The 18,573-nt window shown below is 38.4% G+C and overlaps 1 protein-coding gene across 1 annotated transcript in view; it reads right to left on the bottom strand.

The window, feature by feature from the left end:
- The window catches only part of LOC148353905 (uncharacterized), a 97,023-nt gene extending 86,318 nt beyond the window's left edge, over positions 1–10,705 (bottom strand). Inside the window, exon 1 of the mRNA XM_088351448.1 lies at positions 9,993–10,705. Coding sequence (XP_088207574.1) covers positions 9,993–10,109 — 117 coding nt within the window. The 5' untranslated portion in view covers positions 10,110–10,705. The remainder of the gene's footprint in view (positions 1–9,992) is intronic.
- Between the last annotated feature and the right edge of the window lie 7,868 nt (positions 10,706–18,573).

The following is an 18,573-nucleotide window of genomic DNA, read 5'->3' as shown; positions in this document are numbered from 1 at the left end:
CTAGGTGAGGACTTTTTTTTCCATCCAAAAAATAAAAATAATGCCAGATGTAATTTGTGTGGCAAAGTGGTATGCTACTGTAGATAATTTTCATAAAACATGAAAAGTTCACCTTTAAAAAAGAGCAACGAGAAAAATGTAAACATGTTACTCTTTCTGACTTTTGCTCTGTAAAAGTTGTTGTAGTTCTCTATTTTTTTTAATAGTTTTTTTTTTGTTTTTTTTGTTTTTTTTAGAATTTATTACTAACATGATTTGCACTTTCTAACTTTATTTTCAAAATATTGTGCAATATAAGATATGTAGACATTGTTATACAGTGGGACCTCGCTACTTCGCGCTTCGGCGTTCGCGGGTTCAGAGCTTCGCGGGCCTAAAAAATAATAATAAAAAAATAAAATATTTTAATTTTTTTAAGCATTTTTGAAGGGGCGTCGCTACTTCGTGGTTCCACGTTTGCAGGTTCAGAGCTTCGCAGGTCTAAAAAATAATAATAATAGAATAAAATAATTAAAAAAAAAAAAAAAAATATATATATATATATATATATATATATTTATTTTTTTTTTTTTTTTTTTAAGCATTTTTGAAGGGGCATCGCTACTTCGCAGATTTTCACTTTTCGCGGGTGGTTTTGGTCCCCATTAACCGGGTATAAAAAATAATAATAATAATTTAAAAAAAATTGTGAAGGAAATATTGCTTTTTTTTTAGCTGTTCGAGTTTGAATTGTAGTTATTTTATTCAGAATTAAAACTTGTTCAGTGCCTAAAACCTTAAAATGCTGTGTTTATCGTAAATGTAAACTCACTCAAGGGGCAGGGTTCAATTATTCAATGACCATGACATTTCCAAGCAAAAAGTATTGTTCTTGTTCGATACTGCCATTTATTTTGTTGTATCAGATCGATACTGAAATTCCTGGTATCAACCACCCCTTGTGTCGATAGATCAGCGTCTAGTTGGGTTTTTCAAACATGGTTAGCAGCATCTGCTTTCCTTTCTACTGTGGGGATACACCATCTTTATGATCAAGCAGCCAAATTTTGATTGCTTTGGTTGATGGACAATGTAATTTACTTCTCTGCTATTACAAAAGGTGGTGTGCATCATTTGGGGTGTCCTTCAGAAATTGAAAGTTAGACATTTTCTCTATTAGGTATTTGTTAAAAATGCCCAACTGAGATCATTATGCATCATTTTCCAACACGCCCATCTGTTTTTATTTTACTTTAAACAAAGCTATGGCTGGACATATTTCGTAGGGTGGAAAGAGTTGTGGAGAGCGATGTCATGCTCATCCCTGCAGGTTATTTTTTTCCTATTTGGCAGTGTGGCATTAAAATGGTGAGCGTAAAAAAGGCCTCTTTCAAATACAGTCCAAAAGCTAACCCAAATCTCCAAAATGATGAAAAAAGAAGAGTTTATCTGAATGCGTTCAAAAAACGCTCATACTTGCACGCCCATCGTGAATGAGCTGACTGAGGCTGCAATGATGACACAGGTCTGGAGATGGAGGCAGTGAGTAACAGAGTTCCACGTTCCGTACAGCTTCTTTAAAAAAAACGTCACACTTTTTTAACAAACTTTTCACTGGTAAATGATAACTGATTTTTTTTTTTTTTTCAATAAAACGATACCTTGAACAGATTGCCAGGGATATATTTGTGATATATTATCCTTAAGATTATCTTTCATTTAAAAAAATAAAAGAAGGACTTTTTTAATTTTATGAAAATCGATATCTTGGCAGTGATCAGACCCAATGTCTTTATTATTCTTGACTTTAACTTTCCCCTACTCTCCTTTCTCTCCAGAACTCATGTTTTTCAATTGTCATCATTTTTTAACCAATGTCATCAAAATGAAGCACGCAACCACCAATCTGGCATGTTGGCATAGTGCGATATGCTGCAATAAGTATATTAAGTGAAAACCTTAATCTATTCGGATTTGGAAACAATTCCTCATATTGGATGAAAGACCAGAAATAATCTCTTCTAGAGTAGGTCATCATTCGTCAACGCAAAACCAAATGTTCAATGACAACCTAAAGGCCAATTTCAAAGAACAAAACAATCTTTTTTAGATATTTAAAAAAAAAAGAGCGAAAATTGATACAATTATATTTCAAAAGACTCTCAGAATAAGGACAGATATCAAACAATAACACATTAAAGTTCTTAGCGTGCTAGAGATACAGTGCAGTGTGTATACACAGCAACCAGGAAGTAGAAGCCGGATTTATCCTTCAGGGTGGATGCTAGGTGACCTCTCATAGCGCCATGCGGTGGAAAGAAGCACTACAGTACTGTCCTCTACTCGGATAAAGGTGCACACAATACAAAATCAAACTTACAGGTGAAGTTTGAGTTATTGCTTAAGCATCATTTTATCTATTTTATCATTCATTCATTCATTATTATTATCTATTTTTGAACAAGGAAAACGAAAGAGGATCATACTAAACCTTCGAGATGTACAGTTTCAAGCCTGTTCTGAGCCTTTTCTTCTCAAAAAAAAACAGCAAAATGATTGGCGGACAGTGACAATGATGCTTATCATAACTCCTCAATAATTGTCAAAATAACCCAAGCCTGGCATTATAAGGATTCTTCTGTGTTAGAGTTCAAGAGTCAAAATAAACCAACCCTAGCATTAGAAGTCTTATTCTTTACAAGCATTTAACATTTTAAAACGATTGAATGAATGGCCTTTATTATCATTATACAGAAGTAAAACAAGATTTAACAGCTTCTCCTTTCAGTTCAATGTAAGATGAAGGTAAAAACCAAAGATGTTGTAAAAGATAAGAATGTAAAAAAGAAAAAGAAAACAACAAGATAAAAAGGTAAGAAAAAAAATAACAATACATAATACTTTAAATATAATAATGATATGTGAATTACTGAGGACTACAGTACAAGTAGTAACATTCTTCATTGCAAGATAAATAATAACATATATAACACTAACTTTGCAAAATATATATCAAACACAAATAAAAAATTTAAAAATGTAAAAAATCAACAAGCCAAATTCCTCCTAAACAGATGTGCATCGACACCACTTAATGTTAATGGGTGGAAGCAGTAGTGGGCTCATGCTGAAGAATGCAACATTGTAAGTGACATTTGAGAGAGTAATGTTAGGAAGCCTTACAATGCATAGATTAATGAGTTAGCAAAAACAGAGGAAATGGGAAAAATAATAAAGGAATTACAGCAGTGTCAGGAGACAAGGTTGCTATGCTTACTACTGAAGATACAAAAAGGTATTGAAAAATTAAAAATGAACGAGGCCTGGTAAGACAGACGCAACATTGGTGTGCAAGGCACACTAATAAAGGGAGAAGCCTCAGGAAAATGTGGAAAAGGGCAATGTTAATAGAAGCTTCCAGTTGACTTTAGTGAGTCATAAGTCCTGCTGAGTCTGGGAAATGCCTTGGAAAGTATAATCTCTGTTAAAAATAAGACATTATTGGAATTCAGACAAACTTCCTTTTTATCATTTTTGTTTGATAGCTTCCCTTCTTAATGCCATGACTCCAACCCGAGAAGAGTGCACCAGAGAAAAAGCAAACAATCAGAGACAGAAGGTCTTGCTACTATGGGGTCAACCTTCTGTGGTGCGTTTCTGTCAAACAGGTCACGGGCTCGAGCTGACTACTTGGCTTCATGTGGTTCTGCTGAAACCGTGACAAAAAATCCAAACGTCTTTTGTACAAAAATGAAACTATCAAAAGCTCACAAACTGTATCAACAATTGAATATAATTTAACAAACAAGGAGCCTTCGAAGGAATTTCAGGTGGACAAGTGGTCCGCAACCTTTTTCGTACCACGGACCGGTTTAATGTTCGACAATATTCTTGCAGCCCGGCCCAGTATAAACATTAGCAATAATAACAATGATAATAATAATGAGCCTGAATCCACTGTGTACAGACGCTGTTCTACTTACGAACGACATAGGTTCCGGACGATCGTCCGTAAGTTGCTTCAGTGCTATATTATGTATGTTTAAGGTTTATATAAGTATGTTTAAGGCTTGCATAAGTAACCTGTATTGTTTTGAAACTGAAAAATAAACCTTTAATAAAATAATATGCTCTATAATGTTACAAAGCAGGCTGAATGATAAAGAATAGTACTGAAAAACAGAGCTAAACAATAGGCTTTGACATTCTGTGGTCTGTGAAGCCCTATGAGACTCCTTGTGATTAAGGGCTATACAAATAAACATGACTTGACTTGACTATAAAGATAAATAAAGTTAAGTTTAACTTACTTTTGGAAGATTTAGGTGACTTCCTCCTCCGTGGTAAAAAGTGGACGAAAAAAAGCGATCCAACCATTTTCTCAACTGCATCAAGCTTCCAGATTCCACTTTCATTTCAAATGAAACGGCTCGCCTCTTTTTTATGCTTTACACCAACCATATTGAATGGATGCACGAGATATTAAACAATAAAACATCAAAGTTCTTAGCGTGCTAGACATACAGTGCAGTGTGTACACACAGAAACCAGGAAGTAGAAGCCGGATTTATCCTTCGGGGTGGATGCTAGGTGACCGCTCATAGCGCCATGCGGTGGAAAGAAGCACTACAGTACTGTCCTCTACTCGGATAAAGGTGCATACAATACAAAATTAAACTTACAGTAATGTCCTGCTATTTTTCGATATCCAGGAAAAAAATGTTTGTATGTATTGTTGTCCGTAACTCAAATTATCGTAAGTAGGGGAGCTTTACGACCAGGGATCTGGATAACAAGGGAAAAGGCATTATATTTTATCTCGTCACACTATACTTAAATGATAGTGCCACGTTGTACTCTTGAACTCTTTTCCCTAATGCTCCATTACAACATTGTACAAAGTGGCACTTTGAGTTAAAATGGTGTAATGATGAAATCAAAACAAATGCCTTTTTCTAGGTTACCTAGAATCCTAGCAGTCTAGTGGTTTGGATTTTGCATTCTCACCGCCGCAACCCAGGTTTGATCACCGTTGGTTTAGCAAATTTGTCAAGCGGTATTTGTCAACTGATCAACCATCACTTATCTATGGTAAGATCAGGGTTTGTGCACCTCTTTCATGGCCAAATTCAAGCACTTTGAAGGACTTTCAAAACCAAGTCTCCAATATCTCTGGTACCATTAAAAGAAAAAATCTGGTGTACATCATGTATTTTGCAGAGCCACAAATATACAGTATCTGTGATTTACATCAGCAAATTTTTATCTTGTGTATGCATTATTCAAGAAATTTGTTTTTTAGATCTTAAGTAAACCGCAAACAAATTTGTGGATCTAAACAATATGTGTGTAAATATTCATGAGAGAAATTCCTCCCCATGTAGGTGTTGAGTAAAAATGACGGTAATATGCAGCTTACATTTTCAGTTGCAGGAAGTTCTTCCCATTACAATTTGCCACTGGGATATGCTACCTTCATTTTTGAATGGCCTGTAATAAATGTCCATTCTTACCCGTCTACGCCTTAAAGGACAATGCCATACAAACTATTGCCAGTTGCCGTTAATCACGGGTTAAAAAAAATGCAATGGCGAAAGCCAAGCCACCAGAAAGTAGTGTCGGCATACTTTTTAAGCAGACTTGTTAAGAATCATAGCAACCGTTTGAAGCATTTAGAAGCACTGCCTCCAAAATTTGAGTATTCTTCAATCCATAAATCACAACATTTGAAATTCATCATTTGCAAAGATTTCAAGCACTCGTAGAAATCCTGTAATATACTACCATAAAATTTTGCTTGTACCATCTAAAGTTTGAGCTTTTATTTGAGGGGAAAATGCGGGTACTCATAGGTAAATATCGTATGTCGGATTTAAAAAAAATGTTTTGGAGGATAGAATAATAGTGCATGAAAAAACATAATAGTCTGTAATATAAAACATTAAAAGATCTGAGTGTTTGACTTATAGCCTAAAATTAAACAACAATACATACAAATGTACGCTATACACTTATATGATATTTGTAACATACTTTTAAGTGCAAAAAAAAGAGGCAATATTGGAGGAGATGTACTTTGTCGGATGTGTGAGAATAGTTTGTTTTATTTTGTTAATGAATGGTTGATGCTGTTTATTTGTGTGCTGTGACTAAATAGAAAGCCACAAACAAACGAGTTAACAGATAAACCTCTTAACAATGGACTGCTTGCGCATATCCTAAAATTGCCTCTCTTCATAGCTGTTGGCTAAATTCCTTGCTTTGCAGGCAACGTTTTATATGTCAATATATGTAGAGAAAATGTTTTGTACAGCACTTTGAGTTGCATTTTGGTGTCTGAAAAAATGGTATATGAATAAATTTGGATTTAGATCAAGATGACCTCACGCATCAGAATACGGTCTCAGAGCGCTCCCTACCGGACCAAAGTGCTACTACAACTTGGTCACCAGAGCAGTAGGAAATACGCTGTAGTCTCTTATGCTTCTATCTTAAATTCATTCGATGATGAGATTTGTTACCGCTTTTATCGATGACCTCATGTGCACCCCCTCTCAAAGTTTTTTCATTTTCCTCATGCTGAGGTTTTTGAGTTTTTCCTTGCCCTCAAGGTTTCAGATCAGGGGATAGTGTAAAGGTAATTTGTACAGCCCTCTTGTGATTAAGGGCTATACAAATAAACATAACTTGACTTTACTATCAATTCATTGTTGCAGCCCTGAGGGCTTTTTTTTTTTACCGTGCAGCCCAGTACCAAACGACCCAGTGCCCGGTAACAGTCCGCTGACCTGTGGAACTAGCTGCATTTCTGCTCGAGGGGTATACTAGATGTGCTTCCTCTCGATTTTGAAAAAGCTGACCAGTTTGTGACCGTCCACCATTTGTTATGCATCAAGTTATTAAAAAGCCAAACTTGAGCGTGCAATGTGAAAGTGATTGTTGCTTTCTAATCAAATCCTCTCCAGTGTCAATTTCTCAAAGTTGCATTGATTACTCGTGGCAGCTCATCTAAAGAACCCCGGCGCCAGGCTTCCCGTGACGTTCGGCCGAGGTACTGACCGGGACGTCAAGCGTGGCGGCTCCATCGGCGAGCAAGCGGAGCTCTGAGCTTAGCGCCGCCTTTCCACCCCCATCCCATCTGCCTCCCTGCGCCTCCAGTCAATTAAGCAAATGGAAGTGGCAATTAATTAACTGTGCAAACACTTTGATTAAAGAGCTGACAATCAAGGCTGAGGGCGGGGCCAAGTGATGCTGATGTGGACCTAATCACTCCACGGCCGTCACGCGGGAATACGCGTCAACAAGTATAGCTCGGGGCGCCGCTAGATTACTTTTGGTGAATTATTGACACAGCGTTTAAAAAAAGTGCACCCTTACGCTGCAAAAAGCAAGATTAAATCATGTAAATCAAGGCAAAATGTCTGCCAACGTATTTCTTCTTACCCAGCACTTTTTGCACAGAGAGCATTTAATTTACTTTAAGTAATTCATTTTAAAATAGATCCAATTAAGATCTTACAACTTCTAAATTCCTCTTTCTCTTATCTATTGACAGAGGTCCTTGTAAACATACAATGTTTAAGTCTTTTCCTTATAAATCACAATACTTACATACTGCCTACGTTTTTTTTCCATTGTTTTATTTAATGATGGACTATCCCAGGGTTTGTGAACCTATGGCTTGCAAGTCATATATGACAACATTGAAATAGATAATGATTCGGTCCAGCATATAGAGAAAACCGTCCCAACTATCATTTGGAGTCAGGGTGTCACACCAACAGACCCTGTTTTATGCTCTACAACACTAAAAAATCCTTTATATGGAAGCTCATTAAACAATCTATGTTCACTGTTGAGATACTTGATGATAAAAACCCACAAAACAAACTGTAAACTCCCTAAAACTCTAACAAATAAGTTGGTGAGCGGTGGGAATGAGCGGAACTATAGACACACCACAGGCACTCCCTTCTCCCCCTCGCCCAGCGCCGTCTGCTCCTAAGGTACATACGTTGGTATCCTCTATTGCAGTAATTTGTGACATTTTTACAAATTGCTCAGACCTTGTTTTGAAACCATTATTTAGGAAAGAATTACTGTCAAAAGGAGACTCATCACTTTTAAGAAACTGCTGCAGGGAGATATATTTTAAGTGGTGTATTTATTTAGATACGGAACACGGCTGTATTACTGCATATATTTTATCAAAACATCAAATGTCACACAGTGAAGTAAAATATGCTGAGGAATTAGATTGTGTATTGTGTGCGGATTTGGTGTTCTTGCTGATTTTTGTCCTGACCATCAAATAAGAAAAGTAGCAAAGATACATGACTGGCAAATGTTACATTTCTTTGTGCCTGTGTTGCTTGTTAATTTAGGCTGTGGTAATTTGCCGAATCTTTAATAAAAGGTGATTGTGCTCTTCAGGTTAGATGATTTTAAAAAAATTTTTTTATGTACCGTATTTTCCTCACTACAGGAGCACCGGATTAAAAGGTGCACCCCCTAAAAATAGTCTTATGTGAAATACTTTTCACACATAAGGCCTACTGGACTATAGGGAGCATGAGATTTAAACTACAGTATGAGCCAGGGTGCATAAAAAATATAAACATTTGAATTACAAAAATGTATTTCATGAAACATTTATATTATGACATCTGGTTTCACCAATTCATTCATTCATCAATGGTTTCTGTATGCAGTTAGTAGTGCAATTTCAATTAAATGTATACATTTCCAATTTCATTCACAATAATTTCCATTCTCTAAAGCTCATCGCGTTTTAAAGCACATGTTCAAATTCCTGTCCAACATGGGTTTTTTTTTTTGGTGCGCCTTATAGTCCGGAAAACACGTGAATTTGCATTGTGTGGGGTTTATGAACAATTAAAAGAGGACAATGCATTGTCTTTCTGGATGATAACAAAAAACTTAAGATTTGATGTTCCCAGCATGTGAGCAAGAAGACCCTCAGCCGGCAAATACAAGATAACAACTCACCGGGAGCTGCTGCAGGTCTCTACTAACACCCAGCCACCCACACAGAGGTCAACCAGCCATCCTGACTCCGGTTTATGCCATTTAGAGAGTTTTTTGATACATGTTGTGTTTTATTTTATTTTTAAATAACCTACAAAACACCTTGTATATATTAAAGAAATTATTGTGTTTGTGGTCACAAAGGAATCATGGAATTGCACATTTTTGCAACGGCAGGACTGCGTGGATAATTGAATAGCTGGATTTCAAATTTGGACAGATAATACACAATAAAGCCGAGTATTTTTTGGCCATTTGAAACTTTGAGAACATTATCACGATTATCTGAAATAAACCTATGTGTGACAAATTGTTTATTACAAAATTGCATGGACTTGTATTACATGTTTTTCCACATAGATTCTGGTCAAATGTAGAAAAATTAGGTCAATCTATTACCTTCGGCGGCATGTTCGTTTTATCCATTCTTGACCTTTCTTGAGTGCTGGCCTTGCCGGGACCGGCATCAGCGCGATACATTTACCATATATTTGCTTCAGTTTTTGCGTTATTGTATTTTTATTTAAACTTTGTTGCATGTTGTTTTTTTATTATAAAATCCAAAACATGACTTTCTTTCATATTTTCTTCAATGGTATTCCTTGCATGTTTTTATCCTGGCATCATGGGCGAAGGTCTGGTCTCAGCATTGGCATTAATTTAGAGTGATCACATAATATTGGTGGGGACAAAACAAGGATTTCTCAATATTGGTGGGGACATGTCCCCTTCGTCCATGCCAAAACTCAACCTTGCCTGGTAAGCAACATACATGGAAGTAAAGAGCTCCCATTTCAAAAGGCAAAAAGTAAAACAAAACAAAAACATTTTGATGTCTTTGCACATTCACTACTGTAGGCAGGTAGCCCATAACTGCCATCGTTAATGATGAACCCTAGTGCTGTTCCATGGTTTGAAAAGGCTTTTTTATAAATAAATGAAATATAATGGGAAAAGTGCTTTACCGTTTTGTTGTTTTTGTGTCCGCCGGCTCCGATTGGACCCCGGAACACCCCTTTGATGCTCCTCAGCTGTCCGTCACGCAGGTGGGTGGAGCTGATCACGATGTAGTAGCACGCCATTGGAAGCCCCACGCAGACTTTCCCGGACTTGCACTGAGCTCGGATGCCGTCCTCGTCCTACTTGAGCGCCGTCAAACACTCAAGAAATAATAAATAAAAAAGAGGAGAGTTTACTCCCTCTTGCTGATGCTCTTGCTGATAAATTCTGTTTCTTCTGCAAGTTTTTCCTTTAAATATTTCACTGCTCTCTTGTCCTAAATGAGCCTCCTCTTCTTCCCACTTGCTTTGTGCCCCATCTTTTTTTCATCGTTTTCTCCCAAATGTTGCCGCTGACTCCTGCTGTGTGTCTGCTGCAATCTGTCCTCCCTCCCCTGTCCTTCTACTTTCCTCCCCACTTTTTGCTCTTCTCCTGCTGATGCCGCCTTGTCCTGTCAGCATGTGCTCAGAGAATGAGAAGAGGAAGCAGCATCAGCACCAGCAGCAGCATTGAAAGCATGCTGACTGTGCCGATGTGTTCTCTGGCCAGTCTGCTTCCTTGCGTGAATCTGGAGCCGCATGTGTTGAGTGTCCGGCTCTCCCCGCGCTGATCCTTGGCTGCGCGTTTGGCGGAGTGCTTCGCTCCTCAGTTGCCCGCCGTTGCCATCTGCCCTTTTAACGCACGGAGTGCTGACGTTTGCTCTCGCTCACCACCACCCCGCTCCCCATCCTCTCCTCCTCTCTTGCCGCCTTAATCATCTAGCGAGAGCGAAACCCTCATCCACCCCCTCCTCTCCAGCCAAAGGAGACAAGCGCCACCTATTGGCATGCAAGAAAGCAGTTTGGACAAACTCCGGAAAAGTGATTAAGCTTCTATTCCGTGGTATCTTAACATCCATTTTAAACTCGGTGGACCGCTGCCTAGAGGGACAGCAATGATATTTATATTTTAGGTGAAAAATTACAAAGCCAAAACTTCACAACTTGACATCTGTGTGATACTATAACTGTGCCATAAAGAGATTTGAAGTAAAAGAAAGCATTTAAATGTGTATATACTACAGTTAAAACATTAGGGGTAGCTTAGAAATATCCCAACTCTTTCAAGGAAAAGCACTGTTTTTCTCCATGAAGATAACATGAAAATAAATCAAAAACCTGAGCACAGCAGCGGAGAAGAAAAACATACAGAGAGTAATCAACACAGCCCAACAGATCATTGGCTGCTCTCTGCCCAGCTTGGAGTACAATGCCGGCTTGCAATAACGGAGCAGAGTCATCAATAAAAAATAGACTTCCCACCCTGGCCACCACCTCTTTGACCTGTTGCCCTGTAGCGACAGGTCCCTCAAAACAAATACAGACAGACTTAGAGACAGCTTCTTTCTCAGGGCTATCACCACCCTTTTCTTTTTGTCTCTGCTAAATGTCATTGCACAAAATTGTTATTATACATACCTTGTGATTGATTTTTGTTTTGTTTTTTTGTTGCTGCTAAATGTTATTACACTTCTTTTATTCGCACTATTGTTTTGATTCTTTATTCTATTTCAATCATGAACATTGCACTATTATTATTAGGCCAGCCTTTAAGCACTACTTTGCAAAAACTTAATTTCTGCCTTTCATCCTAATAGGATTTGATCTTTTTTTTCTCTTGGTTGTGCCTGAAACTTTAAAGTATTATAATTGCTTACGCTATCTTCTGGCTATAATCCTTATTGCAGCTCATACAAATATGTAAAATTGTTAGACTTACGCAAATAAATTTCTTTTTGGGGGGTTTGGTTGGCATTTGGACTGTATTTGAAACTTATTTTCTTACTTCCACCATTTTCATCATAGAATAAAAGAAAAACCCGAGCATGCGCGTGAAATCACTCTCTGCCCCTATCCCCCCGCCTTCTTTCCTCCAGACTAATGTGTTCCATGGCCAGAATACCAAGGGTAAAATATTAAAGCAGATATGTGCAGTGGGAAATGCTCTTTAAACTCAGTTGGGAATTGTTAACACATACTTAATAGGGAAAATATTATGGCATGTTTACCCTGGAGTGCCATGTCCAATCTAGTAACATGCAACATTTCCCAATGTAGATATAATTCACAAAAAAGACAGTTCAATTCAATTCAAAATCCACATCATGCATTGTTAACATGGTAAAATGCCATTTTAGCTGAAAATAATTGCTTTTTCATGCAATATATACATATGTGTATAGAGGACCAATTCCAGCAACCAGGACTCCAGTGTTCTAATAAAATGTTGTTTTTGCTAATTGCAATAGAAGGCTAATGGATGATCATAAATCCCGTGTGCAATGATGTTAGCACAGCTGAAACTGTTAAGCTGGTTAGGGAAGCTATAAACTGACCTTTCTTTAAGCTGGTCAAGTATCTGGAGCATCACATTTGTGATGTGATTGAACTTTCAGAATGTTCAGAAAAAGATCATGTTTGTGTGAAACTCAACAGTCTAGTCTCGTTATAGGAAATCAAGGCTAATTCATGCGAGAAATTGCTAAGAAACTGAACATGTACTAAAATGGTGTGTACTACTTCCTTCAGAGCAAAGCAGAAACAGGCTCTAATCAGAGTAGAAAGAGAAGTGGAAGCAGAGGCAACAAAAGGACAAGTACATTAGAGTGACTAATTTGATTAATTGATACCCAAAAGGTCCTCGACTAGCAGCCTCGTTAAATAGTACCCAGTGAAGGGGTGACTCTGAGATGCTGGCTTTCAAAGCGGAGGGGCAAAGAAATAGCCATGAGACTGAGTCTGAGATTGGTCAACAAAATAGATTAATGTGGGCACAAGAACACAGACATTTGACAAGTTAGAGTGTGACTTTTTCATGGAGTCACCCCGAAATTTGAATGGCAGTGTATATTTGTCTGACATAAATTCTGAACACAAAAACGCTACCAACTGAAACTTTCTTTTTTGGGAGAGAACAGCCACTACTGCAACATTTTACTGAGAAGCTAAGATGTCCTACTGCCCTCAGGTGACCCAGAAATATAAAACCATCAAGCAGAGCAGCATACATCAGTCTCTGAGTAAAGATCCAGAATCTGTTAAACTATTTCACGGTTTACTGATTCCTTAACCACTTGGGCTTGAAGGGGCACCACTCCCTGTGGTGTGTCTTGGGCAAGTTACAGCCTGGCGGTGCCCATCCCTATCCAGGCCAGATTTTTGGGTAATGGTTTCTATGTTTACCTGTAGCAAGAGAAGCCTTCTGATCTGACCCGGATAAAGCATTCTCATAATCTGGCCGCTGTTCTTCAGTGCAATACATCAACCCACTCTTCACCAGACCTCCACATGAACAGGCAGTGACATGTGATGATACTAATATTACATCCTAAATCATTTGGGAATACCTCTTAATATTTTGATCAAGACACTAGAGATCTCATCCTCAATAAGATTCTAAGCATTTAGGTTCCTCATTTGAAGATTTTAATTGTCTATACAACTAGTAGCACAATTTGGTTGTTTGTCCTCTTTATCGTTCCATAATGTGCATAAGGCACAGGAGAGACCACATTTTTTTAGCCACTCTAATTTTCAATTAGCTGACAACTTCCATCCATCTAGCCATGATCTGCACCGGTTATCCTCAGTATGGTCGCGGTGGTGCTGGAGCCCATCCCAGCTATCATCGGGCAGGGGACACACTGAACTGGTTGCCAGCCATTCGCAGGGCACACAGAGACAGACAACTCACTTGCTCATTCACACCTAGGGTAATTTTGAACCGGCCAATTAACCTGACAGCATGCTTTTTTTGGAATGTGGGAGGAAACCAGAGTGCCTATGTATTAGTGCTTAGAAAAAGTGGCCTGATCAATCTGAACAACGCATGAAAAGGCTTTATTTTTCATTTATTTTGGGGATCGTGTGACAAGTACATATGACTTGCGTGAATATCAAACAGTAATTCAAGGCAATGAGTACAACTGACGGGATTGATTCAGGAAGAAAAATGACTGCAAAAAAAATAAGATTAAAAATGGTTATGATTTAATGGCGTGTGGGCGGAGTCTCCACGCTTTGAACATTTTAAAAATTGTCTTTATAGATCAATCATTCAATTGGTTTGTGGTTTTTCCCTTTTTGGTAGTCTGTAGTTTATTACTAGTATAACAATTTGTTCATTTCAAGGGAGAAAATGCTTTGACAAATTAAGGTTTTTAGCATGGCTACATAATGGAACTGTTGAGTACTCCCAGTGAAGTGTGTGATGTAAACTTTCACAGTAATAATGTCTCCGGTGATGCAGAGGATGCAATTTAACATTACCAATCATATGTACTTGTCCTCTGGTGTATGAGGGTTGTTGTACTCGTGAGTGTAAAGCACATACTCATACATGAACCAAAATCAGCACATCAGTGATTTAAAATAAATGCGGCAACGCCTTTCTGATAAGAGCAAAGACTGAGCCATAACAAAACATCTTTTTTTTCCCCTAGACCACAAAGCATCTTCTCACTGTTTATGGTACTGAACATTCTGCGGTGGATGACTATGAATCCATAATGTTCCCCGCCGGGTTTCTACCGCCAACCCCACCCCGGAGATGCAATAAATGCGTCTTGCTACATGAGCACAATGTAAAGCATACTTTGGGTCTTGCTGTTTACAATATCCTTGCATCCTTTACTTGCTCATTTTATTATGTTTCAGTACAAAATAATTGGCACGGTTTTTGTCTCTAAATGTGATAGTGTTATCTCTTCTTTTGCAACTCTCATGAAAAGTATCAGTCATCCTGAGGAGAAATGTAATATTAGTTCATCTCAGGTTCCAAGTTTTGGCAAGTCACGGGCGAGTCACAATTTGAAACTCAAGCTTGGCCTCAATGGGTTTTGTTTCCAATGAAGTGCAGCCAAAATAATGATGTAAGGAGATAACAATTTCAAGCAAATTGCATTACTTAAAAAGATGATTCTGAGCAATTATTTTGTGATGTGTTTAAGTCATAAAATATTTAAATGAGACTGCAAAATGTTCTGCTTGGGACCACTTATATGAAAAAACCCATTATCAATTGTATGTTACAAAATAACTTATCTTCTTTCAAACTGTAATTCACACTTTTGGGGGTTTGATTCAGTGCTAATCATGTTACTGACTGGAAACAATATACAGCGGTACCTATACTTAGGAAGTTCTCTACATAAGGTTACGAAGTACCTGAACGGGAAAATATTGCCTCTTGTTACAAAGGCGTTTCAGGATACAAAGTCAAATATACAGTAGGGTACGCACTGCTATTAGCTGCACCCAGCGTTTCTCTAATGTAAACAAGACGACTGCTTGTATCCCAGCATGCTTTTCATGTCACTGTCTTAGTTCAGAGACGAGAAGAGGATGAGTTTGCAGGGTGGGGACCGCAGCTATCATTCAATCAGCCCAAATCAAAGACATTTTGCAAAATTATACGAAGTCTTGGAATTTGTGGAAACGAATCACCCCCAAAAAGTATTGACAATTCAGGCTACCGCTCATTATAATGTCTGCCTTGCCTTTCCGACGTATTGTCAGAAGCCGGTAAAAGCAGATGTCTTTGAATCAGTATTTCAAGAAACATGAGCCGGAAGGGTAAATTAATATTTGTATTGTTTCCTTCATTCTGTTTTTTTTTACATTATCTGCCTCTCATTCTCTGTTTATTCTTCAGTGATCTAATTCTAACATGTGTTTCATGTTTTGATGCTCCTATGATTTATCCAAAAAAATATTAATATTGTACTTTTGCAATTCATTACTAGAGGTACTACTTTATTGTTCATCTGCAATGATCAATCGAAATTCTTAAAAAAAAAACACCTAGCAATTTGAACAACTCTTTTTTAAACCAATGAGTAAATCATTGGTAAACGTAAAACCATAGTAAAAATATGTATCCTGGTTAACACCCAAAAAAGCCAACATCCATCTAATAAAAGAACAGAAATTTTCTAAGGCAGATAGACAGTGTTTCTCATCCATTACACCACTCACACTGTTGGTCCGAATTGCGGTTGCCTTTGCTAAAGTGTTTTCTGGGAAATGATTGGCAGCAGGAGACCTTTTTCTTCCTCTCTGTAACCACCAGTGCAATGACTGCAGAGCCGCGGCTGAGTGTTTAAAACCACACAAGCATTCTGAAGCAAAAAAAAACTTTGTGAAAGCAAACAATGAAATTCTTTTAACCTCTGGACAGGACATTATTAACATGCACTCAGCTGCCACAACACTCGGAACAAATGTATCCGTTTTCCTACAGCATCCTCATTAGGGTGACTGTTGAGGTGGAGCTTATTGGTCCTGACTTTGGGCTGGAGGCTGTGTACTCTTCAGCTGGCCTGTATACTAAGAAGTATACAAGGGAACTTGCAAGCCCATGACATTACTCTGATTGAAAGGTGCCACATAAAATCAATCGAATGGGTAAAGCAGGTCAAAGCATGATTTTTGAACATTAGCGGATACTTCACTTACTGTCTCCATGGCGCAGAGTCGGTCCCGATTTAGGATATAAGGACAAGATTCCACTCAAAGAAAAAAGGGGAAAAACAACATTTGAATTAAAAGCACTTGTTCAATTCCTCTCCGTTTTAGGCAGAAGCCATGTTTTATGCAAGAAAATTGTTGTTGATTCAAGGCTATAAGTAATGAGCAGCGGTTGTCAAGTTTTGTGCTCAAGGCAAAAAAATGTTACCTTGAATAACAACACAATAGTACTATTGTATAAGAAAGAATCAATTCACTAATTTAAAGTCACAACAAACTTTGAGATTCTTGTGATTTAGGGCTATAACAAAAAAAACGTGCCAAGACTAGGAACTATCATTTTTAAATTTTTTGCATGTGGGTCATTTACTTTTAATCACATCGATGGGTGAAGGGAATAGACAATGTTGGAAATACCTAAAGACCTCCCTGCCGCTAATTCAAATGTAGGATCTTGTGTGGGCACATTGCATTTGCACCAGATAGGCGCCTAAGCAAGTGAAACCCATCGAGCCCAGTTTTCAAACATGCGCAGTATTCAGTCTCATCTCATCTCATTAGCTGCACCGCTTATCCTCAGTAGGGTCGCAGGGGTGCTGGAGCCTATCCCAGCAATCATCGGGCAGTGGGCAGGGGACACCCTGAACTGGTTGCCAGCCAATCGCAGGGCACACAGGGACAGACAACACGCTCATTCACACCTAGGGACAATTTGGACCGGCCAATCCACCTGAAAAGCATGTCTTTGGAATATGGGAGGAAACCCACGCAAGCACGGGGGGGAACATACAAACTCCGCACAGGAAGTCCAGTAGCTGGATTTGAACCCACACAGGATATTCCCAAGACCTTAGAACTGTGCCACAATCGTGCTAACCACTGCACCGCCTTGCTGCCCAGTATTCAGTCACAACTTCCAAATTGACTTGACAGCTTCTCTAAGCATTCCGGACAATAATTGTAACTGCGCAAAAAATGTTGGGCCGCTTTGGAATCCCCAAAGCGACTGCAAAATCCAACCCAGATGACAAACAACAATAATTGGAGACATTTTTTTATTCTCTGTTCTTCCAGTGTTGAATTGCGACATTTGCGCAGGGAGTTGTGCCGCAGAAGGATTGTCGGGACCCCCGAGAGAATCTTTTTCTTTCTCCGGTGCACTGAGCAAATATTGCTGCAGAGCATTGAGGAAAATAAAGGCCACTCTAAGCGGCTTATCTGATGAATTCCCCTCCCATGATCCAGTGCTCTAATAAGCTTAAAAACCACCCCTAAGCGGAGCAAGATTCATTTAACACAAATGCAAATGTCGAATGTTTAACTCCTTGCTAGGGTCTCTCTTTGACTCCCCATAACTGCGCACCTTCTGTAAGCAGTAAACATATGTTTGACGGGCATGCGTAAGGGAGGCTGTTTGGTAGATAAAGAGAAAAATGTCAAATATGCAATTTGCTAGTGTTGTGCGTATTTAACAAATGCCGGTTTTATTTAATAATACATCATATGCACACTGGGAGCAATAAGAGAGCTCACGGCGACGGAGCGGCAAGCCTGAGGAAAAAAAAGAAAGTGTTTTATTCCTGAGAGAGGGCCTGATGTTCTGCTGCTTTACGATAAGTGTGTGAACTCTGACACACTCTGCTAGACCATGAGATGGTCAAACATGGTGGATGGAAGACTTTCCTCTAGATATTCTAGCGCTTTACTGCAGTACATCACTGAAAAAATAATTTCATGGTGCAGCAAGGAAATATCTTTGTCATAATCATAGCTTAATTTAAAGGAGAAACTTCCTGTGATTTTAGGACTTTCACAACCAACTTAATACATCAATTTCTACTGCATCTTTTATGGCTAAGCCTTTTTGTATTAAAAAAATTAAGTTGGGTGGACACAATTCTCACCAGGAATTAGGACTTGATCATAAAAAACAAGCCTCTGCAGGGGTCAGCAAACAGTAGTATTCTGACGAAATTTGGGATGCATTCAAAAACCAGACACAGAAAAAAAAAACAACGCCCATCTGAATGTTTATTTTCAT

Source organism: Urocampus carinirostris, chromosome 13 (assembly GCF_059441175.1).
Source record: "Urocampus carinirostris isolate Australia breed hairy pipefish chromosome 13, RoL_Ucar_1.0, whole genome shotgun sequence".
In the NCBI taxonomy this organism is placed as follows: Eukaryota; Metazoa; Chordata; class Actinopteri; order Syngnathiformes; family Syngnathidae; genus Urocampus; species Urocampus carinirostris.
This window is presented reverse-complemented; position numbering and strand designations above follow the sequence as displayed.